Raw genomic sequence first — 24,595 nt, 5'->3', positions numbered from 1 at the left:
TTATTATTATTATTACACTTTGCCAAAGCACTTTATGTTTTCTCAACCTCACAACAACCCCACAAGTTCATTCCATTAGGTTGAACAACTAACTCAGGGTCACACAGCGAGTGGTGGAGTTCAGAACTATCTAATTTCAAAGCTTAGATTCTTCTTCTCTACCCTGTGGCCTGAATTACTGGCCAGACTTTCAGTCTGGAGGCAGCCTCTCTTTCTACCCTTCAAGGTTTCACATCTAAAGCCCAAGGGTCTTGCTCTTTCCCTGAGTCTGTCCATCAGAACAGGCATGAGGCCTAAAACTGAGCCCCTTCAAGCCAAGGCATAATCTACTTGCTTACATAACAAAACCTTAGTGATCCCATTGAGATTCCACACTCAAAGCCAATTTCTCTCACAGGGCATTGAGCGCTAGTTACAGATACAAAATTACGCTTATCACAATTAACTCCCTTGCCTTTATGATGCAGCCAAGTCAAAGCCCAAACAGGAATAAATTTTTTCTAGTAGTCACAAATCAGAGGTGTGAGAAAGCTCTATGCCAAATCTCCCATTTTCTGATTTCAAAATCCATGCTAAAAACTGTAGTTAAACATTAGCTACCAAAACACCCTTCTATCAAATGAGAATCATGGTGATTTCATGTATTGAGCACTTTCTATGTGCTTGCTCTTTACATGTTATTTCTATGCCTCAAAAGAGCCAGGCAGGTCAGATAGATGCTACTGATTGAGAGGATAAGCAAGTTCCATAGGGTCACACACACAGTGAGGAGCAGAACCTGGACTCGAATCTAGGCCTATCTGATGACAGTAACAGTGCTGCTAACCATGCCCTTCCCACCAGCTCTCTACAGTCACTGTGATTCATGGTACCCAGGACCAACACTGGCTCTTGGCTTTCCCACAAACCACTTCCCTGAAATCTGGACAACTTCTTGGGAGGAGGAGCCATGGGAACAGGACAGATGGACTCCAAAACAGAAGACCTGGTGAGAGGTCCAGCTCTGCTACTTCTCTAGCTCTGTCACTAGGGGCAGATCACTTAACTTTCCAAGGCCTCAGTTTCCTCGCCTACGCAATGCAGATGACCGTGAATGCCCCACACTGCACTGATTTAGAAGAGAGGAGGAGCTCAGGCTTAGGGGCTTTCCAGACATGAGTTATCTTTACCCTTTCTTAACTCAAGAAAACTAGGTGGAAGCCCTTTCTCAGCCTCCCCTCTTCGCTCATCTTCAGAGTTCTTGGCCACCCCAGTTCCACTACCAGCACCCCTTGCACTGCCCAACCCAGGTGGCTGCTGCTTAATTTCCACTCCATTTCAGTAGTTCTTCTCTTGCCTCGCTAGAAGGACTGGTGTTGGGTGCTTGGAATTCTGGCTATTTTCCTCCTGCCCTTCCGACTCGGCACCAGTCTGTCTCTACTGAGAACGCAGTGCATCCGGGCTGAGCTCTTCACTAGCCTGCTCCGCGCTCCTCAATGCCAGCGCCAGGCGCTCACCCTGCAGAGCGTCCCGCCTCTCGAAGAGGGGTGTGACCTGCGAGTTTAGATAGGAGGTTCCTGCTGTGGGGAACACCCCGCCGCCCTCAGAGCTTTTTCCGTGGCGCAGCCTCTCTGCCCGAGCCAGGCGCGGAGCTGCCGGGGGCTCCTTAGCACCCGGGCGCCGGGGCGCTCGCCCTTCCGCAGCCTTCACTCCAGCCCTCTTGTTCCCGCAAGCCATGAGATCGCCCTTCTACCGCTGCCAGAACACCACCTCGGTGGAAAAGGGCAACTCGGCGATGATGGGCGCGGTGCTCTTCAGCACCGGCCTCTTGGGCAACCTGCTGGCCCTGGGGCTGCTGGCGCGCTCGGGGCTGGGGTGGTGCTCCCAGCGTCCACTGCGCCCGCCGCCCTCGGTCTTCTACGTGCTGGTGTGTGGCCTGACGGTCACCGACTTGCTGGGCAAGTGCCTCCTAAGCCCCGTGGTGCTGGCTGCCTACGCTCAGAACCGGAGTCTACGGGTGCTTGCGCCCGCATTGGACAACTCGCTGTGCCAAACATTCGCCTTCTTCATGTCCTTCTTTGGGCTCTCCTCGACACTGCAACTCCTGGCCATGGCACTGGAGTGCTGGCTCTCCCTAGGGCACCCCTTCTTCTACCGACGGCACATCACCCTGCGCCGGGGCGCACTGGTGGCCCCGGTGGTGAGCGCCTTCTGCCTGGCTTTCTGTGCGCTACCTTTCATGGGCTTCGGGAAGTTAGTGCAGTACTGCCCCGGCACCTGGTGCTTTATCCAGATGGTCCACGAGGAGGGCTCGCTGTCGGTGCTGGGGTACTCTGTGCTCTATTCCAGCCTCATGGCGCTGCTGGTCCTCGCCACCGTGCTGTGCAACCTCGGCGCCATGCGCAACCTCTACGCGATGCACCGGCGGCTGCATCGGCAGCGGCGCTCCTGCCCCAGGGACCATCCCAAGCTGCGTGTGGACGGGAGGGAAGCGTCCCCGCAGCACCTGGAGGAGCTGGATCACCTTCTGCTGCTGGCACTGATGACCGTGCTCTTCACTATGTGTTCTCTGCCCGTAATTGTGAGTCCCCGGGCCCCGAGGCAGCAGGCCACTGGGACTGTCCGGCCGCGGATGCGGGGCGGGAAGGGTAGAGCGGAGTGGGATGGACGCGGCGCCGGAAGAACGCGGCGCCAGGCCAGCTGCGCCCTGGGCAAGGAAGGTTTGTTGCTGAGTTCCCAAAATTGGATTCCCTCCACAGTCCCGAGATATAACTCAGTTTGCGGAGCGAAATGAGGGAAAGTTAGAGAAAGGAAGGGAAAGACTGAGCCTGGCTGTGTCTCCTTAGCCCAGCAAAACCTTCTCCATGTGGCAGAACTCCCTCCTCTCTGCTTCCTTTGGGGAGATCTCGGGGTAATTTTTGCGCCTTAGGAGGAGCAGAACTTAGTTCCTCCTTGGCAATGGGAGTCCTCTACTTCCCGACGCCTGGGTGATGTTTTGTTTTGTTAGACCTGCTCATGACTTCAGTGGTATCAGAAATGGGCGAATGGCATCTGGGAGGATCTTCTCCCCGGTGTTGGCACAGATAGGGAAAAAGAAGTTTAATCCAGCCAGAGTGATTTGCAGATGCATAGTTTCAATTTTGAAAAACGCGTGCGTAAACTTTGAGGCGCCACGGCTGCTGTTTCTGGTGCTGCATCTGCCAGGGATTGTGGCGATGGAGGCCGAGGCTCTTTGTATGTTTTAGCTGCTGGTGTCGTTTTGATAACCTGGCTCAACGGGTTTTGAGTGTACCTTGGCAAGTGAGGTGACACGAAAGCCATTGTCTCTGGTTTCAATTTAGTAATGAGGTTAGCGATGGAGATGAAATTACCTCCTCGTTTTGAAGGCATTTGTTCCTGGAGTCTCCGCCAAGACTCCTGGGAGTAGGTGAGACTTGAGGAAACTTTTTCAGTGTTGCTTCTCTCCTTTCTCCCACCCCCAAGGTACCTGTTCAACAAAAACAACACTAAAAGAAATTCCATTGCCAATCCCATATTCTCGAAATCCTGAGACTTCTGTGAATAGGAAAGTTGTTAAATTTCTTCTCAGAGTGTAGCAATTTTGGATATTACTTTCAACGGTGAATGAAAAGGAAATATAAAGCGATTTTCCTTTAACTGAAGGCCTTACTGTGTGCGGGAAAAGAAGTCTGGGGCGTGAGCATGCAGGGATGGGAACAGTATGCCTCCAGCATAAATAAATAAACACATAAATCTATATCCGTCTAAATATAGACATAGGCACAGATGATATATAGCAGTGGTTTTCAAACTTTAACGTGCTCAGAATCACCAGCAGGGCTTCTAGAAAAAAGATGGCTGGACCCCATTCCCCAGAGTTTCTAATTCAGACATTTTTAAAGAACTTTCATTCTTAACAAGTTCCCAGGTGATACGCAAGCTCAGATTCAGGGTTCACATTTGTAGAATCACACTCTAAAACAGGAGCTGGCAAACCACAGCTCACAGGCCAAATCTGTCTTGGCCACTGCTTCGTATCTCCCTGGAGTTAAGAATAATTCTTACAAATGAATCTCTGCAATCAATTTGATAAGGCCCAAGAGCTTTGAGCTTCAATTGAGCCAAGTACTATTTCAAGAAAAATACTGTTCCAAGAAAACATTTTATTCTTCTCCTTAGTAGATATATATTACAAAAAAATTGTATTTGGCCGGACATGGTGGCTCACGCCTGTAATCCCAGCACTTTGGGAGGCCAAAGCAGGGAGATCTTGAGGTCAAGAGATTAAGACCATCCTGGCCAACATGGTGAAACCCTGTCTCTAAAAATACAAAAATTAGCTGGGCGTGGTGGCAGGCGCCTGTTATCCCAGCTACTCGGGAGGCTGAGGCAGGAGAATTGCTTGAACCTGGGAGGCAGAGGTTGCAGTGAGCTGAGATCGCACCACTGCACTCCAGTCTGGATGACAGAGCAAGACTCTGTCTAAAAAATAAAAATAAATAAAAAAAATTGTACTCAATTATTAATACATTTTGATTTCCATCAAAAAAAAAAAGTGGAAATGTGTTTTCTCCCATGTTATATTAGTACCTATCAAATATTTATGATTTTGTCTCTTGGCCCATAAAACCTGAAATAGTTACTATCTGGCCCTTTATAAAATCTTTTAGGAGCTCCTATTATAAAGTTGGGGCCTCACTTATCTATGCTGTGATAAAGTAGACAGTAGCCAAATGCATGGAAATTTTGACCTTAGTTTGAATGTTTTAGTCAGACCAATGCAGAAAGCAGCACCATACAGTGGGAAGAACACTGCATTTGGACACATCTCTAAGGGGACTTGGATAACTCACAGGGTAATGTGAGAATTGAAGGAAATAATGGAGTTGAAAAAGATTTTCTAAAAAACTTGCAAAGTTCCAAATATATTTAATGTTGACAGCATTCTTCACAAGAACCACCATTTTCTAGAAAGGATAAGGGCTTTAGCATCAGACATGGGTTTGAATCAGGCTTCATCACTTACTAGCTATGGTAGCAGCTAATTTATCCTTTCTGACCTCAGTTTCCTCATCTGTAAAATGATCATAACCATACTTGTTCTGTAAGATAGTTCTGTAACTTGTTCAAATCTATAAGATTTGAAATTATATACACAATATATACATTCATCACCTAACCCAATGCCTTGCCTCAATAATTAGCATCATTATTATTACTATTTATAACTTCCATGTATTACTGTTGCCTGCTGGACAGAAAAAAAAAATCAAGAACTACTATCTTCTCAGGAGATAGTGCTATATGATAAGGCAGTGGCACTGAAACATTTTTTAGTCTAAGGACTCCTTTATACTCTTAAAATTATTAATGACCCAGACAGCTTTTGCTTATGTGGATTAAATCATCAGTGTTTCTCATAATAGAAAATAAAACTAAGAAATTCTAAAAATATGGTTACAAAACAAGATAAAATGTACCTCTTGTGTTTTCCATATGTACAAGGAAAATGTGGGGATTTCAAAATGATTTAATGATAGTAAGGTTACAGAGATTATAGCAAGTAAAGTGGAAAAATCCTGTTAAGAGCACAAAAGTACTGAAAACATCTCTGAACACTCACATGTGTACCTTCAACCTGCTATCTTAAAAAGTCTAGAAAACACAAGGATACACAACCACATATTCTATTATTTGTGAAAGTGATGTCATCATTGGTTATCTAGCCTCCATAAAATTCACCGTACACCTGTGAGAGAATGAAGGGGAAAAAGGCAAATCATGTTTTTAATGACAGTAGCTTTGACCTACCGAACACATTGAATAGGTATTGGAGATTTTTACACTCTTCTAAGTAATGGACCTAGCAATTGTATCTTTATCTGAAGGGGGAGACATGGGTGACAATAAGCTATATGGTTGACTTAAAAAGAAAACACTTTACATGAGTTTGTTTTCCATTTGCCCCTTTCTCCTCAAAGTTGAGTGTGGCAAAATATAATTCCAACTATTTGAGAATGCTTGATTAGTTGGGATCTAGACAACTGAATGATACTAGCATAATTAAAACAAATTATTTTACTTTCTAGCCAGCATTTATCCACTTCAAATCCATTAGGTTATTTTGACTTTCAAGTCACTGGATTTGTATTAGAAATGTATTGTTCCCTGGGGCTTGGTGGCTCACACTTGTAATCCCAGCACTTTGGGAGGCCAAATCAGGAGGATCGTTTGAGCCCAGCCTGGGCAACACAGTGAGACCCTGCCTCTACAAAAAAAATAAAAATAGTTAGCCAGGCGTGGTGACACGTGTCTGTAGTCCCAGCTACTTGGCTGAGGTGGGAGGATTGCTTGGGCCCAGAAGGTCAAGGCTGCACTGAGCCTTGATCGTGCCACTGCACTCCAGCCTGGGCGACAAAGTGAGACTCTAAGAAAAAAATAATAATAATACACAGGCATTTTTAAAAAGTGCTCAATATCCAGAAAGAATTGGTGTGAGAAGAACGCCCTCTGATGGACATGGGCGGCATTGAAACAATGTTGTTGCCAGCTCCCGGACATCCCTGCCCAGCAGCCCTCTCTGGCTTCTGATGCCCTCTTCTATCCAGTCCACGCACTGTAACACAACAGACCTTGCCCTTTGCTCTTTAAATCCACCTCAGACCCTTTCCCTGGGCCCATCCCTTGCCTGTTGTCCCTTACAGGCCTCCAACAGCCTCCTTTGAAATGAGCATTGCACCCATGCTTTCTGCTCCCTAAAATAGCATACACCTGAGAGCTCTCTCATGCACTCAGGGTGTCCTCTATCTCTTCTCTGACTTCACGGATTCTGACAAGTGATTAAATGGCTTGTACTTATCTTTACCTGGCTTATAGACCTCTCTCTCTCGTAACACCCAATATATACATGGACATCCTCTCTCATCCATCCCTGCTCCCCCACCAACCTCCAGAACATTGTGGTTTTCTAAGGTAAAAATAATTTGGGTGAAAACATGTTTTTTTGTTTGTTTTTTGAGAGAGTGTTTTGCTCTTGTCGCCCAGGCTGGAGTGCAATGGCATAGATCTAGGCTCACTGCAACCTCGGCCTCCCGGGTTCAAGCAATTCTCCTGCCTCAGCCTCCCAAGTAGCTGGGATTACAGACGCCCACCACCACACCCGGTTGATTTTTGTATTTTTAGTAGGTGTTTCACCATGTTGGCCAGGCTGGTCTCAAACTCCTGACTTCAGATGATCCACCCGCCTCAGCCTCCCAGAGTGCTGGGATTACAGGCATCAGCCACTGTGCCTGGCCTGAAAATATGTTACATGCCTTAGAGAATGCACTGCAAGCTGCCTTTAAAGCTCATGCCATATACTCTACACTTACACTTTCTTCCTATTGTATCAAACTGGAAATTTGAAAATTCAATCTAGTTAATTATTCAGCATTAAAGTGAATTTTAAAAACCATACGCCAACAAACTTTGCATCAGGCTTAATGAAATACAATATTTATGTCATGGAGAAGTTGTTAAGATTCCCTCTGCCACCGCCCGACTTCAGATGGGCGAGGGCATCCAGATTAAACAGCTGAGTCCAATGTAGGGTGGCTTCCTAAGGGCAATAGATTGGAGTGGCTGAGCCCACTGAAATGCCCTATAGAGAAGAAAGTAGAACAGTAAGGAAATGATTATGGGAAAAATGCATCTTCTCCAGGAGATGCTCTCTGATTGCCTCGAATAGGTCCAGTCTCTTATCCATATCCCTTCTTACTAATGTTGAGTTTGCATGCTTCCTGTTCCATTAGAGTCCATTTATCCTAATATGTACTTAGAATCATAGGCATAGATAATGTAATGGAAAAAAAAACAAAAAGAAGTGGCCAGCCTTAGGCAGAGTGGAAAGCGATGGTTGTGCTAGGTCTAGAGATCAGTGTTGACTGAATAGGAGGAAAAGCTGTTGTTTGAGGCATTTTGCAAGGCTCCAAGGAGGCTACAGAGACCCCAGGGAAGATCAGACAATACGAGTTGATTGGACCTAGGTAAGGCAGTCTTATATTTTTGTGCATGTTTTTGCCTTCTAGATTGAAAAAAAAAAAAAAAGGATGTCACCCATGAAAAGGTTAACAATCTGTGCTAAGAAAAAGTAGAGCAATTTACATGAGTTGAACAGTATTTTTTTCCAAGTCATCTCAGGTCTTTTCATTGTCATATTTCCTGTTTCTTCACTTTGATTAAAAGCTTCTATTCTATTGGTGTCTGCATACATGTGATATTTCACAGGTGTGACTTATTTCTGAGAGAACTAATAGGAGACGATAGGAAGCAGGGAGAAGAAATGAGAATTGAAGAAAGTACGTGCAAGGACGCTAGCTAGAAGGAGACTCTGTATGAAAGCATGGTGACCCTGTTTGTTAAAGATTCAGCAGATCTTCATGGGCTGGCAGGGACCTAGAAACTTGAGCCCAGCAGGTAGAATAGACTTCAGGAACTTAATCAGACTGGGTCTCCATCAAGTTCTCAGCTCCTGCCCCACCTCCCAGGGTCTGGCCACACCCCACCTTCCCAGCTCCCCACTTGCACCCATCAGCTGCAGTGGCCTTAGCTACTTGTAAATGTACCAAAAACGAGTGTTCCAAGCTAAGCTGCCATGTTCTTACAGAAACTTAGGTGAAGTAAGTGAATCGATTGCTGCCATTAACCTTTCCACATCATAACGGAATGTTTTTCTTCAAAACAGTATCGCGCTTACTATGGAGCATTTAAGGATATCAAGGAGAAAATCAGGACCTCTGAAGAAGCAGAAGACCTCCGGGCCTTGAGATTTCTATCTGTGATTTCAATTGTGGACCCTTGGATTTTTATCATTTTCAGAACTCCAGTATTTCGGATATTTTTTCACAAGATTTTCATAAGACCTCTTACGTACAGGAACTGGTGCAGCAGTTCCACTAACATGGAATCTAATCTGTGACAGTGTTTTTCACTCTGTGGTGGGCTGAGGAATATGTCACATGTTCAGTCAAAGAACCATGATTTAAAAAAAAAAAACTTACAATTTAAATCCTTAGAAGTTATCTTCCATAACAAAAGCACGTATATGTATTTTCAAAAGTATCTGATATCTTAACCATGTGTTACCATTCTATAATCATGAACCCCTTCAGTGCATTTTCACTTTGTTGTTAATAGCAACTAAAATTTCATATATTGTCACCAATGTTAAAATTCTTAAAAAAGCAATGGTATTGTCCCTACATTTGTACTTGGTGGCCCTGTTTTGTTTAGAGAGGCCTTGAGACATATGGTCTTATAAAATATGGTAGAAACACCACCATTTATGATTATGTGATGGGCATTCTTAAAAAGCATAATTTCTTACCCTATTCATTTTTTGGTGAAACCTGATTCATTGATTTTATATCATCATTGCCCCTGTTTAGTTCATTTCTTTGCCAATTGATCTAAGCATAGCCTGAATTATGATGTTCCTAAAGAAGTGAGGTGGGTAATATGACCAGGTCAGGCGGTTGGAGGGGCTTCTCCAGCCACCATCAGGGAGTACTTGCTGCCTCATGTGGAGACCTGAAGCTATAACTAGACACAGAGCAAGATAGGACTATAGCCCACAACCCAAAGAAGCAAAAATTCATTTTTATCTTTTGAAGTCCAGTTTCTTTTGTATTAAGTCAAGGGTGTCAGTAGGAATCAAAATTTGGGGGTGGGTTGCAAAATGTTCTTTCAGTTTTTAAAACCTCCATTTTATAAAAGATTTATCCTGTCAGTGGATTCTTTGGTGGAAGGATTTATGCTTCTTTGAAAACCAGTGTGTGACTTACTGTAGAGCCATGTTTACTGTTTGACTGTGTGGCACAGTGGGGCATCTGGCACAGCAAAAAGCCCACCCAGGACTTAGCCTCAGTTGACGATACTAACAATGGCCTTAACATCTACCTTAACGCTACCTATTACAGCCGTTTTCTGCTGTCTGTGGAGACAGTAAGATCTTAGGTTCCAAGATTTTACTTCAAATTACACCTTCAAAACTGGAGCAGAATATAGCTGAAAAGGAGCACAACTGAGCACTTTAATAGTCATTTAAACGTTTACAAGGGTCAGCAACATAATGATCGAAAGGGAAACGTGGAGGAAATGCAGCTGCAACTGAAGTGGAGACTCTAAACCCAGCTTGCAGGTTAGAGCTTTCACCTTTGGTAAAAGAACAGATCGGGGAGGTTAGAGAGGTTTCAGCATCTCTGGAGTTCCTTTGGATCGGACACTCTCAGGACTCCGAGATGCAAAGCCTGCTACATTTGGGTAGTCTCAAGACCTCCAGCCAGAAGTCCCTTGCAAAGACAAGAGTACTCATGTTTACTTATTTCCAACTTAGCAGCAACCTCATTTGTTTCACTTATGTTTTTCCCGTATCTCAGAGATAATATAAAGCTGGGTAATTTTTTATGTAATTTTTTGGTATAGCAAAACTGTGAAAAAGCCAAATTGGGAATACAAGAATTATGATTTGACAGTATAACATGATGAAAAAAATGCAGTTGTTTTTGAAATTTAACTTCTGTTTGTATCTTAATGTGTAAGTACATGTGTGTTTTATTGTCAGAGGAAAAATGTTTATTGTATTCTTTTTTGGAGAAGTGTGTCATGATAATTGTCCAGTTAACTTGAAAAGGCCCCAGATGAATCAATAAATATAATTTTATAATATTTTGCAGAGGAAATTACTTTTCTTTAAATGAAAGAAAAAAGCTTGGTTTTCTTTTGAGCAAACTGTTGCCAGCAATATTTCATTGTCTAGCAGTTTCATAGCGTGAATTTTTATATACTGTCCAATTAACACTTACATTACTTTAAACAAGCTTTCATAGACTTACCTAAGGACTTAGTACTCCTTTAAAACAAAATGTAGATATACCATCTGGATGAAGTCCATGTTGAGATAAAACCAACTCTTCAGTAATCTTTGTAGATTTATTCGTTAATTCATTAAATAATTGACAGAGACCTTGTGCCAAGCAGCTGATTAGGTGCTGAAGAAAAGAATAAAAATAAGACTTAGTCATGGTTCTTGAGTTGCTCATTGTCCACTGCAGGAGAGAGGAGTGTAAACAGTTAGGATACAGCATAGAAATTCTCCAAGTATTGCGAGTACGCATTTACTATTAGAAGAGGAGGCCCAAACTAGGGATCACATGTAGAGTTGTCAGGAGAACTTCACAGAAAGGAGATGCATTGAAAGTTAAGTATTGAAAACGTGTAGGACTTTTGACATTGATTGAAAACTGAAAAGAACACAAAGAGAAAGTTTACATAAGAGAAAATACATATGGCTAATAAATGTAGACAAATATTCAGCCTAATCAAAGAAATGCAAAAATCAAATCAATTGTATAACAACAACAAACAACAACAACAACAAAAAACCTATGACTCTCAATAACAGAGGTTATTCAGAGAAGAACATTCATGTTCCCCTGGCGAGTTCGTAAATGTGTATACCCTTTCTTGATAACAACCTGACAGTGTATCAAGAACCTAAAGTGTTCTTTGCTGTTGTTCCAGTCATTCCACTGTAGCATTCTCTTGCAGAGAAAATACACATGAAAATTATGTATTTCTCAATATCCTTCCCTTTCCCCTTTAGATATTGAAACCCTCAAAATTGTCCTGGACAAGCAGCAGTAGCAACACCTGAAACTTACTACAAATGCAAATTCTCCAGCTCCACGTCAGACCTGTTGAATCAGAATCTCTTGGGTGGGGCCAGCACTCTGGGCTTTAACGTGCCCTCCAGGTGATTCTCATGCATGCTAATATTTGAGAACCACTGCTCTACACAAAACAAAACAAAACAAAACAAAAAAGAAAAATTCCAAAAAAAGACAAGAAAGTATGTGATAGGCTGTATGTTTCTCTAACCTCTGATTCTCAGATCCTTTCAGTTGCAGATAATCTCTCAACACCTGAACTTCTACAGTGTTTTTTATCTATAATATTCTCAGCAAAGTTACAGCTTTTTAAATATCTTTCAATATTGGAAGCCATTACTGATTATTTCCCAAGTTCAAAGTTCTTATAGCAGTGATGGGACCTGTCTTGCTCACTTGGAGGTAAAGATGCTACCTTTGGCAATGATATTTCTTTGGCCTCCTGCAGACACTTAAATGGGCACTAAGTCTGATGCTGTTCCCTTGTGAAAGAAGATAAACTAAAGAGCCTTCATTTACGAAAATGTTGTCAAAGATTATATCTAAAGTGAGCTTTCATTAGGGATTGAGTATTTTCTAGCTCTCTATAGGATAAAAATTTCCATTGAAATACATAAAGCTATTTTTAAACTTTCATAATTTGACTTTCTTGTATATTTTCAGGAAAATATTATACATTTAATCTTTCTTTCCAGGCATTAAAATCCTTGAGGACTAGACAGTCACCTATTTTTTTCTCATTTCTCCTAGTAATTCACACATCTACTGTAGAAGAGCTACAAATATACTATAAATATATTAAATAAAAGGTGTTCTCTCTCATGATAGTCCTAAAATGTACGTCTATTCAATAAGAGGCTGCTGTACAGCTTGGTTAAAGATTCCTCTGTATCTGATGAAGAATGTTCTCATATCACCATGTAAGGATTTTTTCTCTTAGACCAACCAAAGGTGAAAATAGTACACGTAGGAGAAAATATTTTTGCTCTATATTATTTCCCACTGTTATAGACATTATGTAAGTTAACATGTATGTTTCAATTTTTATCCAGAAAATAGGAACTCATACATGATGAAATTTAACAACATAAAAAGTTTGTTAATTAGGCAATCTTAACATTGTAAAAACAACTTTGTCTTATTAGAACAGTGTTGAGTGGCCTGCTCTTTAATTATTTTCTTCAGTGAGGCTAGGATTGCTGGTCTGGGTGTTCCCGGACTCCAGGTGGAGGAAAGCTGAGCACATAAGATGGGTAGTACTATAATTAGGCTTCCTCTCCCTACCGTTTCACAATAGCCAAATTCAGTGGAATGAATCAGCAGATCACACCTGGTATCAGTGAGGTGAACATTCTAGTCTTCCAGATATTTTTATACAAACTGCACAAACTCAGGAGTAAGTTCAATTTAAAAATATTTGCAATGAAGGTGTTTAGAACCTATCATGCTCTGGTTACAAATACAGGGAGAAGATACAAGCTTTTTTCCCCCCCTACTAAAATGCCTCAACCAGAGAAGACAATAAAAATACAGTCAAGTCAAAGCTCAAATGAAAGTATATTTTAGGTGAAGTATAGGGTCCTATGATGATCTTAAACCCAGTAAGCACTTGGAGTCTAATTGGAAACACAAGACAAACTACAAGTTAAAAATCATGCAATGTAGTGCAAATGTTACAAAGTACTAAAGTATGAGTTATAGATTTCAAAACAATAAAGCCCCAAATCGGCGATAATTGATGTTTAAGATTAGTCTAGCAATGCACTGTATAAACACCTGGGCAAACAAAGTTGGTAGCTTGCCAACATCAGTTTCTTATCACTACAAAATAGAATATGGAAACAATAACTGTCATGACACACAATTCATAATGAATTTAGAAAATACTGTTCATTCCCCCCAAATTACAAAACACCCAGAGTTCCCAATTAGATGAAAAAGATAAAGTACAGTGATTTACTAATTATGATTGTGTGAAAGAAAAAAAAATCTTGGGACCCCAAACTCACTAAACCAAATGGAAACATCAAGTTAGGACATGGCTCATGCCAACCTGCATCTCATTTTGGTTCCTAAATAAGATGGCTAAAATACAAAAAGCTACATACCTCCATCACAGTTCGCCCACAAGGAAATTCCTTGGAGGCCCCAAGACTTTTACCCTAAAGTCTTTCTGTTAAGATGTATCATGGCAATGTGAATTGATAGCTTTTCTCCACAGGTGTGGGGACATCAGCGCGAACTCAGTCATCCCTCTGCCCACCTGAGACAAATGCGTATCTGATTGTTTCCTCTGCTCTATGGTCTACATTATCTACATTATGTAAAAATGCAGATTCACTGAGTCAGACAAAAGCATGAATGACTGTTTTCCCCTACCCTCTTCTCACATGAAAATTATGTATTTCTCAATATCCTTCCCTTTCCCCTTTAGATATTGAAACCCTCAAAATCATCTTTGGGGAAAGGAATAGACCTATCTCCCAGGTGTGTATCCTTAACTTTGGCAAATAAACCTCAAAAAATGATTGCGATTTGCCTGGGTCATTTTCCTTGATTGACCACGGAGGGATCCTGAGTGAAGGTGGCCCCAGCCTGCAGCAGCTCTCCTATTGGTACCGTTTGGGCTCTTTATAGCCCAAACCAATAGGACAATTTGTCGAGGTCTGGGACCTCCTCCCTGCAGGAAGTTGGGGCTCTGAGGTTTAATTTGATGTTTTTAAAAAAAAAACTTTTTTTTTTTTTTTCTGGGAGTTTTTACTTGCTTCCATCAAGGAAGGCAAGCTTGTCAGCTTCTTATCAGTGGAGAACAGTCTTCAGCTTGAGCCTCATCACTAGGTAAGGAGCTGAGTTGGGATTCTGTCTTGCAAATTCTCATTAATAACTAAAGTTACTGTTAACAACCAGCTGGTCTTGATTTCTCCTTACATTTAGAGCACTCAGAAATTGTATAATTTGTGTGATTGCTGTTCGTTTTGCTTAGATATCTTGTTTATTTGTTTCTGTCTTGTTAAGTATTTTTGTATGTTTCAGTCTTTCTCTTATTGGATTTGGCCAACTCTAAACCCTCTAGCTTATGCGTATGGAATTTTCCTCTCCAAAGAAATAAGAGCACGCCCCTCTCAGATGTGCAATGGCTCTGAGTAGGATTTCCTATCAGAAGAACATACTTAGGGTCTAATCTCAGCTAGCAGGTGCAAACAAGGAGCTCATCTCCTACACCTTGAGCCCCTGACACAGAGTGCCAGGTAGCCACCATACCGGTTCAGGGAGTAATGGCCCTGAAAAGCTAGGTCCCCAAGCAGCACACTTTGGATCCAACAAATCCTCCGACTTGGTCAAATCTGAAAGAAAATTCTAAGTTATGTGGAAGGAGCCCTTTAAGTTGGCTAAAAGCCCCACAGCTGTGGAACACAAAGTTCTGCCCTTAGAAACTCCAGCCAGGTATATGCAAAAACACTTAGGGTGAATTGTCATGCAAATATTTAATCAAGTGGATCACTATAACCAAGGCAGATTCTAACTTACAGGGGCCTTGACGGGGATCTTCTGAGATGCCCAAATTAGTGTGCCTGTGAACTAGGATGCAAAACGCAGGCACAAAAACTAAACAACCAGAATGGGAGAGCTACTTTCAATGGTACCTAGAGAGGAGCAAATGGGGGGAAGATCGCCTCATGTCCTTACAAGAAGCCAACAAATAGCTTAGAGTCCTAACCAAGGACTCTCTAAAGTTCTGTCTCTTAAAGAAATCTTCAGAATCCCTTACTTCCCCGTGGCACCTCCCCATCTCCACTTACACCCCCACTTTACCTCTGACCTCTCTGAACTTCCCGGACCAGATCTGTTCCCTCCTTCTCCTGCATGTTCCAATCTAACATCTTCCCCTCCTTATATGCCACTCCCTCAACAGAAGGCAGTAGGGAGTCTAACTTCCAATACCCTACCTCCTGACAATTCCCTGACAGTGCCTGCAGCAGCCTCTCATTTGGAAGATGTGGAAAAGGCCATCTCTCATGATCACCCTGTTTTGGGAACAACTGGCAACACGTAGGGGAACCCCGGTGATTATCTACCAACCCTGGTCAAAGGCTGAGTTGCAAGGCATAAAGAATTTCTGGGTCTGCATAAGATCCAATTGGGTTTGCCCAAGAATTTGAATTCATTATCAGAACCTATGACCCAGGCCATTCAGACCTCTAACAGCTGGTACACATGTTGGTCTCGGAAGCTAAGGAATGACTAGAGAAAGTACAGTGATCAGACCCTGTAGCAGACTTAACCCCTGAAGGCCCAGTAGAGCTACAATAACCAGCCCCCAGAAATCAAGAACACAGGCACAAAGATGCGTGGGAATGAGCAACTGCTCTGTTAAATATCATTTCTTCAGTATTCCAAAGGGTTGTGGATTGGAATAAAATCCAGCAATGCCACCAGAACCCAAATTAATCAATTTTAGATTATTTTATACATTTTGACTGAGAAAATATGCTCCAAATAATTAACTTACACTGTCTTGCCTGGTTCTTCTGATGAAAACCCTCATGACTATGTTCTGATGACTGACCAACTTCTCACTCCCAGGACAGACCTACAAGAGATGCCACTGGATGATGCTGAGCTAGAATGGTATACAGATGGGTCTTATTTAAGAGGGGAGGATGGAAATTTTAGAGCAGGATATGCTGTGGTTTCTTTACTAGAGGTAATTGAAGCTGGTCCTCTTCCTCAAGCCAAATCAGTTTAAGGGGCCAAATTGATTGCCCTGACTCAAGCTTGTCAATTAGCAAAAGACAAGACTGTGAACATAAACTGACAGCTGCTAAGCAGTTGGAGTTGCTCATGACTTTGGAATGTGAAAGGAGAGAGGATATTTAACCTCCTCAGGACAACAACACATAAAAAATGGACAACCAAATATCAGAGCTGTTAGAAACTATTCTCAACCAAAACTTTTGACAATTGTGAAAATCTCAGGTCACTCTACATTGGACACCACTAAAAGTGGAGGTAATTAATTTGCTATTGCTACAGCTAAAAAAGCAGCATTGAAGCCACCAGCCCCAATCCAAAAAATGATCATAAAGCCTGAAACACTTAAAAACATATTGAAGGAAACCTAGAGTGTAGCCCCAACAAAAGAGAAATCCACTTGGAAACAGACAGGGAGACACCTGTCTCCTGAAACTAAAATATTATACGGACTTAATAATAAACCATTATTCCAATGGGATGTCAGGTGCCCCTTAAGGAATGTGTTAATAACCTGACCCATTGGAATCCAGATAAAAGTATATCCTAGTAGTGTAAACAATGTTACGGGAAACCATCCTCCACAGTAGCACAAAAGATTTATTCCCAGTGTGCTATTTGTCCTAAGTATAATCCAAGGAAGCTCCTCCATGAGGCCCAGGGTCATTTTCCCCTTCCAGCTGGACCTTTTGAGGTATGGCAGCTTGATTTTATCCGGCTGCCATCCTCTCAAGGTTACATGTCTTAGTAATGGTCTGCATGTTTTCCCATTGGGTCGAAGCTTTTCCCTACAGGCAAGCAACAGCAATGGCAGTTGGAAAACTTTATTACAAAAAATTGTTCCACTATGGAGAGTCCACTGTGAACTTCACAGTGATAGAAGAACTCATTTTCCTGGTCAAATTTCCTGGTCAAAGTTATTCAAAGTATTTGTCAAATTTGGCCCATAAGTCAACATTTCCATTGTGCCTACCATCCCCAGTCCTCAGAGCTGGTGGAAAGGACCAATGCAATAATTAAAACACAATCGGCTAAGTTCATAAATGGATTTCACCTCCGTTGGCTTAAAGCACTCCCCCTGGTGCTCTTTACCCTCTGGTCCACCTTGGAAAACATCAACTATCCCCTTCTGAAATTATAAGAAGAAGGCCCATGCATATGGGAACCAAAATAACCAACCCAACTTTTCTCAAGGGAGATATATTGCAATATTGTAAGGGACTCATTTGTCATCTTTACAAAAGCCAAGATTTGGTAAACAATTCCTTTCATAGTCCACTCCCTGAAGACAAGGTTTCTGGTTATGATCTGCACCCTGAAGGCTTTGTCTATTGGAAAAGACATTTAATAAAGGACTTCCTTTAACCCCAATGGAAGGAGCCATACCAAGTACTATTAACTAATCCATGTGCTGCAAAATTAGATGGCATAAACTCATGGATTTACACCTCTCATCTTAAAAAGGCACAACCTCCTGAGTAGACTGTGACTCCTACCAAGGATCTTCACCTGTAGTTCATTAACATCGACATTCAATCTAGGACTAGGAGCAGATGATAACTGTTGTGGACTGCTTAAACCCAAGACACAGGACCAGGCCTGTATACAAAAGAATACCTATATGTATTTTATAATAACTATACAATTATTGTCCTAGAGATACTGGAAACTGCTGTCTTGTGCAGAACAGGGCATTTGCCTTGTCTGATTTAATGTCCTTTTAGTAGTTAAAATGAATTTCACAACCTTGCTCCTATTTACCCTATGTCTCTGCACCTTCTTGCCACTGTCACCCATTGTTGCCCATAAGACAAACCTGTTTCTACAATGGGCTCAAGATTATGCAGACAGATTATAAAAGGATGCCTGCTAGATATGCAGACTCATGCCTCTTTCCAGTGCTTCCAGCCTGCCATGGTGGGTATTTCCCTTCCAGGGTCAAGACTAGCTAGAATACCCAAATTTATTACATCACAGAAATGGTCTGGTATCCTTAGTGCTGGCATAACAAAAGACTAAGTATATATACTTTGCCCATTAAAAACACTCTTAAGAGCAGGGACATGGGAAAAGATTTTCAAGGGAAAGGGCCAGCTCACCAGCTCTCACTTCAGCATCCCCCCAACTAAAAGAGAAGGTGGCAACCATGCCCCAAACAACAGCCCATTTTCAAAATGGGATAATGCAAATTTGGAATGGGTTTATCTGGTTCATCCTTTCATTTGGCCAACTCAGCCAAAATGCTCCTTTATGCTTGGAATGAAGAAAGCACCCCAAGGACCAATGGCCAAACGCTACAAGAAATATGGGGTGGATACCTGGAGAAATTGTGTTGTGACCTGGAGAAATTGGTGACAGAAGCTATTGCTTCTAATAGGAATAATAATAATAATAATAATAATAATAATAATAATAATAATAATAATTTGTGTTGTGTTCTGTTTTTGCTTACAATGTTATTACGGCCTGTCCAGATTAGTTATCAACTGAAAGAGCTAGAATAATGATCGCCCAAAGAGTTGCTCTAATTGAGGAGGCAGTAGCATAGCCTGGCCCAGCTTCCAGGTTTGCTTTCCCCTTTGTTGCTATATATCTGATCTAGGTCCCTATATTTTTAATTTCCTTTTTCCTTCTTTCCTCCCCATATTTTAATCTTCATGGGATATGACCTCTAAGAATGAGCCTTCCTAGCAAGGTGGGACCTGAATTTCTGGGAGTAAACCATCCTAGCAATGAAGGACCAGCTCAAAAAAAAAAAAAAAAAGAAAAGAAAAAGAAAAAAGCAAGCTGAGACCAGAGACACATTTTCCTTCTAAAATGTTTTCTCCAAATGATTTTAAAGAAAAAATGGGGGGTATGTGAAAATAAAATAAATCTTGGGACCACAAACTCACTAAGCCAAAAGGAAAAGTCAAGCTGGGAACTGGGTCATGCAAACCTGCCTCCCATTTTGGTTCCTAAATAAGGTGACTACAAGATGAAAAGCTACATACCTCCCTCACAAAGAAATTCCTTGTGGACCCCAAGATCTTTACCCTAAAGCATTTCTGTTAAAGTGCATCATGGCAATGTGAATTGATAGCTTTTCTTCACAGGTGTGGGGAACATAGGACAGAACTCAGAAGTCATCCCTCTGCACACTAGGGACAAATGCATATCTGATTGTTTCCTCTGCCCTATCATATACATTAATCTTATGTAAAAATGCAGATTCACTGAGCCAGACCAAGGCAGGAATGACTATTTTCCCCTGCCCCTCTCACACGAACATTGTGTATTTCTCAATATCCTGCCCTTTCCCCTTTAAATATTGAAGCCCTCAAAATCATCTTCACAGAAAGGAATAGACCTGTTTCCCGGTCGTGTGTCCTTAACTTTGGCAGATAAACCTCCAGAACTGAATGGGACATGCCCTGGCCATTTTCCTTGATTGACAATTGGCACATCCAAAAGAAAAATGACAGCCCCCCGCCCAAAGAGCTAAAGATAAAAATGGAACAAAGATTTATACTTCAAATGTGAATGCAAAGTAATAATAGGCTAAGTAGAATTTAAGGCAGTAAGTTTTATGGTTAAAAAGTCAATATGTGGTTGGCCCCATGTGTGCAAGTTGCTACAGTGGAAGTCAAAGGGGAAACAACAATTCACAGGAAAGAGTACAAAGGCATCAAAAAAAAAAAAAAAAAACTGATTTCATAAACACAGTGATTCTGGTTCTTCAAAGACATTTCCAAGAAAAGTTGCTAAGGAAGATGGATCCAAAACCATGTCTAAGAACGTTGAGAAAAGTGTCACAAAACCAGGGGAAAGGTGTGAAGCAGTTAAAGAGTAAGCAACAATAGGACAAAGCACCAAGATTTGCACCAGCCAGCAAATAAATTCAACAAGAAGAGAAAACTCCAGCCAGATGGCAAAAGTGGTGAATCAGCAGCCAAGAAACCCAAATGGGACGACTTCAAAAAGAAAAAGAAAGAACTGAAGCAAAGCAGGCAACTCAGTGATAAAAGTAACTATGACACTGTTGTGTGAGCAAAGCAGATTTGGAAGACTTTAAGAAGGAAAGACTGTGACAAAGAAAAAAGAGTAAAGTTAATGAATGACTTGCAGAAGTTGATTCAAGGGAAAATTAAAACTATTGTATTTTTAGCTAGACGTGTTGGCACATGCCTGTAATCCCAGCTACTCAGGAGGATGAGGCATGAGAATCCTTGAGCCTGGGAGGCAGAGCTTGCAGTGAGCTGAGATGGTGCCACTGCACTCCAGCTTAGGGGACAGAGCAAGACTCTGTCTCAAACAAACAAACAAACAATTGCATTTGCACTTGATTCAACTCGTGTGATCCAGTGTTACATTCAGTGTGGTAATGAAGAACAGTCAAAACAGGCTTTTGAAGAATTGGGAGATAATTTGGTTGAATTTAAGTAAAGTCAAATACTCCAGAAATATTTTAAAGAAATGTCTCATGTATGGAAGTCAACCACAGATTGCAGAGATAATGAGAAGTTTTAAAGGCCCCGTGAGGAAGATGCTGTGGCAGGCAGAAGCATCAGCCATCGTGGAGGACACATATAATGACAAAGCCACTTTGGAGCAGAGGAACATGCTGACGAAAGAGTTCTATGGGAACACATTTCACCTTTACAAGTCAGTTGATCGCCCAACTCCAGATAAAATATTAGAGGTACAGCCAGAAAAGTTAAGAGCTTATTATGGATGAAATGAAACAGATTCTAACTCCAGTGGCCCAAAAGGAAGCTGTGATTAAGCATTCATTAGTGCATATTATTGGACATTTTTTTCTTTTTTTTTCACCTGTGTGCTTCCCAAACTCAGATCAGAAATGATTGAAGTCATCCACAAAGCAGTGGTATACCTGGCACACACACATTGATACCTAGACTTGGCCAAAAATACCACACAGAACAGATAAGCATTACAAATTGCGTCAAGGGTCCCCAAGACCACCCCTGGTTTCAAGGCTCCTCTAGATAGACTTGCAGGACTCAGCATACGGTTGCGCTCATGGCTACGGTTGATTACAGGGAAAGGATACAAAGCAAAAAAACCAAAGGGAAGAATCACATGGAATGAAGTCAGGAGGAAGCCAGATGCAGACTTCCTAGAGGCTTCTCCCATCAGAGGCACAGGGATGTGCTTCCTTCTTCAGCAACAAGGTGACAATATGGGTGAAGTGTTACCTATCAGGGATGCTCACTAGAGACTCAGTGCCCGAGGTTTTTTGGGGAGTTGGTGGTATAGGCAGCCTATGCCTGGCACATACCAAAATTTCAGATTCCTAGACAAATAGCAGCTGTTCAGCATACACTATGTTATGTGCACAAAGCAATCCCAACACAGTAAACCACCCTTATCATGTAAGAAATGGTGGGAACCCTCCCAAAATCCAGGTTACCAGATGCCAACCATGGGCAACCTTGCAAACAGGCCTTTCTAAAAATAGCAGTCTCAGGTCTGCTATGGTGTCTCTTTACTACACACACAAGAAGAAATATATCATTTAAAACTCATCTTGTGTAACTATAAAATATAAAGGAATTATATGATAAACTATTAAAATATATAAGAACTTATAAATATGACAATATAGAGTCAATAATATGTTTATGTACTAGCAGTAACATATACAAACCAACAAACAAAAGGTCCTATATGCAATAGCAACTAAAACATATGTAATGCCTGGAAATAATCTTAACAAGACATGTAGTGACAACATGAAGTAAAAACACAATTATATTAAGAAATATAAAATAAAACTTGAAAAAGTAACCAGATGATTTTTCCTGATTAGGAAGACTGGATGTAAAAATGATGTTCAAAATTAATTTATAGGTCTAATGTAACCACAATCAAAATCTCTGCTGCTTTGAGTTCTTTCTTTAAAAGAAAAACATAGGTTTTGGGGGGGTTTTGCCTACTTTGACAAAATGATCTCAAAGTTCACTCAGAGAATAAAAAAGGAAGAAAAATCAGAAAAAAAATAGTTGTTAGAAGGTGAGTCTCATTCTGTTTTAATCATCTTACAATGATATAATTAAAACGATGTGGTAATTGTACAAAGAATAGCCTAGATCGATGAAAACATTAAGTCCAAATATGGTCTTAGTATATGAATAACAAAGAATGCCTCACAAATCGATGAGGAAGACAAAAGTTAGTCAATATAAGATTTAGGAATAACTGTTTGACAATTTGGAGCACATTCATCTAAACCCTAACTTATTTTTTTTAAAGAAAGCCAATCATGTCTGATCTTTTTATTACTGCAAATAGCCAATATGAAATATAATTAAAATCAAGTGTGTTTGGCTTTGGAAAGGTTATAGTTACATTAGTATTTGCTACTTCTATATGTCAAAAAAAGTAGATAAAATAAAAGGGCAGACAGGCCTGGGAAAAATATTGCAAAGAGTTAATATATTTTATATATTAATAAAAATATACAGTCACATATTGCTTAATGAAGATATGCATTCTGAGAAATGTGTGATTAAGCAGTTTGTAGTGAGAACATCATACCCTGTATTTACACAAACCTAGATGGTACAGCCTACTGCACACCTAGGCTATATGGTATGGCCTATTGCTCCTAGACTGCCAACCAGTACAACATGTTACTATATTGAAAACTGTAGGCAATTGTAATACAGTGGTAAGCATTTGTATATCTAACATATCTAAACATAGAAAAGGTACATTAAAAATATAGTATTAAAGGAAAAAATGGTGCACCTGTGTAGGGCACTTACCATGAATGGACCTTGTAGGACTGGAAGTTGCTCTGGATGAGACAGTGAGTGGGTGGTGAGTGAAGGTGGAGGCCTAGGACATTACTATACACTACTGTAGACTTTATAAATACTGTACACTTACATTAAATTTATTTTTATTTAAAAATAGTGTTTTGTCTTTGATAAATTAACTTCGGCTTACTGTATGGCCACCACCATATATGCAGTCCATTGTTGACAGAAATGGCTTTATGCAGGACATGGCTGTATTGTATCTTTATATGAAGCAGAGGTGATAGTAGAAAGTATTTTGTCCAGGCCATGTGGCCTTGGATAAGTCCTTTAGCTTCTCTAAACCTCAATTTCCTTCCTTCTTGCAGGTTGTGGCAAGGCACAAATATACATAAAGCTCTTGGCATATATTCTACTTACTATGGTTGGCTGACAAATGATAGCTAATTAGTAGTGGTGTCAGTGGTAACAGACTTGTAATGATAGTAAGAGCTCACATAACTAAGAAAGCATTGTCCCCAAAGATAAATGCATTAAAAACATGAACAGAGAATTCTCAAAGGAGGAAATAAAACTCATGAACTTGGAAAAATGTGTGACCTCACCCACAAAGTTCAAATTAAAACCATGAAATGGCATTTTTTGGCCCACTAAATTATCAAAACATTTTTTAAAAAGTAGTACCCAGTGCTGGAAGGGTGTGTTGAAATCGATATTTTCACACATTGCTGGTGATTTATAAATTAGCATAACTCTGTTAGGAAGTGATGTGGAAATATGTGCTGTCATTTCCCCAAAAGATCATATTCTCTGATTTAGTAATTTCAAGGCTAAGATTTACTCCTAGGAACAGACCCCAAACATAAAAATGCTACACGCATACAAATGTTAAGTGTAGTTGTTCTTGAATAATTAAAAACAATCTAGCCATCCAGCAGTAGGAGAAATTACTACAATTTACTCAGTAGATATGATAAATAGAATGTTACTCAAAAAATATAAGAAGTAAGGCTGGGCGCGGTGGTTCACACCTGTAATCCTAGCACTTTGGGAGGCCGAGGTGGGCAGATTGCTTAAGCGCAGGAGTTCGAGACCAGGCTGGGCAAAATGGTGAGACCCCATCTCTACTAAAATACAAAAAATTAGCAGTGCATGGCTAATTTTTTATGTCCGGGCATCCCAGCTACTTGGGAGGCTGAGGTGGGAGAATCGCTTGAACCCAGGAGGCAGAGGTTGCAGTGAGCCGAGATCGTGTCACTGCACTCCAGCCTGGGCAACAGAGTAAGACTCTTTCTCAAAAACAAACAAACAAACAAACAAACAAGAAGTAGTCCAGGCGCAGTGGCTTATGCCTATAATCCCAGTACTTTGGGAGGCCGAGGTGGGCAGATTGTT

General features: G+C 41.2%; 1 protein-coding gene and 1 pseudogene across 1 annotated transcript; both read left to right on the top strand.

Annotated features, from left to right (window-relative positions):
* The first annotated feature begins 1,559 nt into the window (after window positions 1-1,559).
* PTGDR (prostaglandin D2 receptor) lies at window positions 1,560-10,683 on the top strand. Its single transcript, XM_023222633.3, has 2 exons — window positions 1,560-2,560; window positions 8,702-10,683. The coding sequence occupies exons 1-2, from the start codon at window positions 1,715-1,717 to the stop codon at window positions 8,933-8,935; spliced, it is 1,080 nt and encodes a 359-aa protein (XP_023078401.1). The 5' UTR covers window positions 1,560-1,714; the 3' UTR covers window positions 8,936-10,683.
* Window positions 10,684-14,818: 4,135 nt separating this feature from the next.
* LOC111549435 lies at window positions 14,819-21,006 on the top strand (annotated as a pseudogene).
* The last annotated feature ends 3,589 nt before the right edge of the window (window positions 21,007-24,595 follow it).

Source organism: Piliocolobus tephrosceles, chromosome 6 (assembly GCF_002776525.5).
Source record: "Piliocolobus tephrosceles isolate RC106 chromosome 6, ASM277652v3, whole genome shotgun sequence".
NCBI classification, from domain to species: Eukaryota; Metazoa; Chordata; class Mammalia; order Primates; family Cercopithecidae; genus Piliocolobus; species Piliocolobus tephrosceles.
Note: the sequence above shows the minus strand (reverse complement) of the source record. Positions and strands in the feature narration are given on the sequence as shown.